Source organism: Hippocampus comes, unplaced genomic scaffold (genome assembly GCF_001891065.2).
Source record: "Hippocampus comes isolate QL1 unplaced genomic scaffold, H_comes_QL1_v1.1 scaffold189, whole genome shotgun sequence".
Classification (NCBI taxonomy): Eukaryota; Metazoa; Chordata; class Actinopteri; order Syngnathiformes; family Syngnathidae; genus Hippocampus; species Hippocampus comes.
The window spans coordinates 301,630-302,442 of NW_017804802.1; the positions used below are offsets into that span (position 1 = coordinate 301,630).

Consider the following 813-nt stretch of genomic DNA (forward strand, 5'->3'; position numbering starts at 1 on the left):
CGAGCCCGCGGGGGCGCGGGCGGCTGCTGGGCTACGAGCGCGCGCTCTTCACGCCGCTCTACACGTTCACGTACCGGCTGGGCTGCGGCGCCGAGGCGCGGCCCGTCCGAGAGGTGGACGGTGACGTCGCGGCCATGCTGCGGGCGTTGCCGCCGGTGGGCGGGGCCATCCGCCTGCTGACGTCGTCGCTGATCCCAGGTGAGTCGACTCGCCGCTTTTCTGTCCTTTCTCGGAGCAGAATTCACTCGGCGACGAGGATTTTGAAAGCCGCACGCAGACGCTCGCGATGATCGATGACTTGTGTCTTGGCTTTTCCGAGCTCCCTTCGACTCTCCTTCCCGGATCTGATCCTGGATTCGCGGAAAACGGGAAGTAGGGCTTTTCCGACTGACGACGAGGAAAAGTGCGCCAGACGCAACCTTTCAATTCTGAGTTTCCAAGTCGGGGGGGATCGATCAATCGATCGATTAAAAACGAGTTCACCGACACAAATCAATCTGACGTCGTTTGCCCGTGGCGACTCTGCGGAGACAAAGACCGCGAATGACAAGAAACATCCATTTTGCTCTCATTCTTTATTGTGACATGAATGGCGGGCATGGAGGGGGGGGGGGGGGGGCGTGCGCCAGACGCAACCTTTCAATTCTGAGTTTCCAAGTCGGGGGGGATCGATCAATCGATCGATTAAAAACGAGTTCACCGACACAAATCAATCTGACGTCGTTTGCCCGTGGCGACTCTGCGGAGACAAAGACCGCGAATGACAAGAAACATCCATTTTGCTCTCATTCTTTATTGTGACATGAATGGCGG

General features: G+C 57.8%; 1 protein-coding gene across 1 annotated transcript in view; it reads left to right on the top strand.

Moving 5' to 3' along the window:
* Positions 1-813, top strand: part of lacc1 (laccase (multicopper oxidoreductase) domain containing 1) — an 18,465-nt gene that overhangs the window by 9,422 nt on the left and 8,230 nt on the right. The window contains exon 2 of the mRNA XM_019893814.1: positions 5-198. Coding sequence (XP_019749373.1) covers positions 5-198 — 194 coding nt within the window. The remainder of the gene's footprint in view (positions 1-4; positions 199-813) is intronic.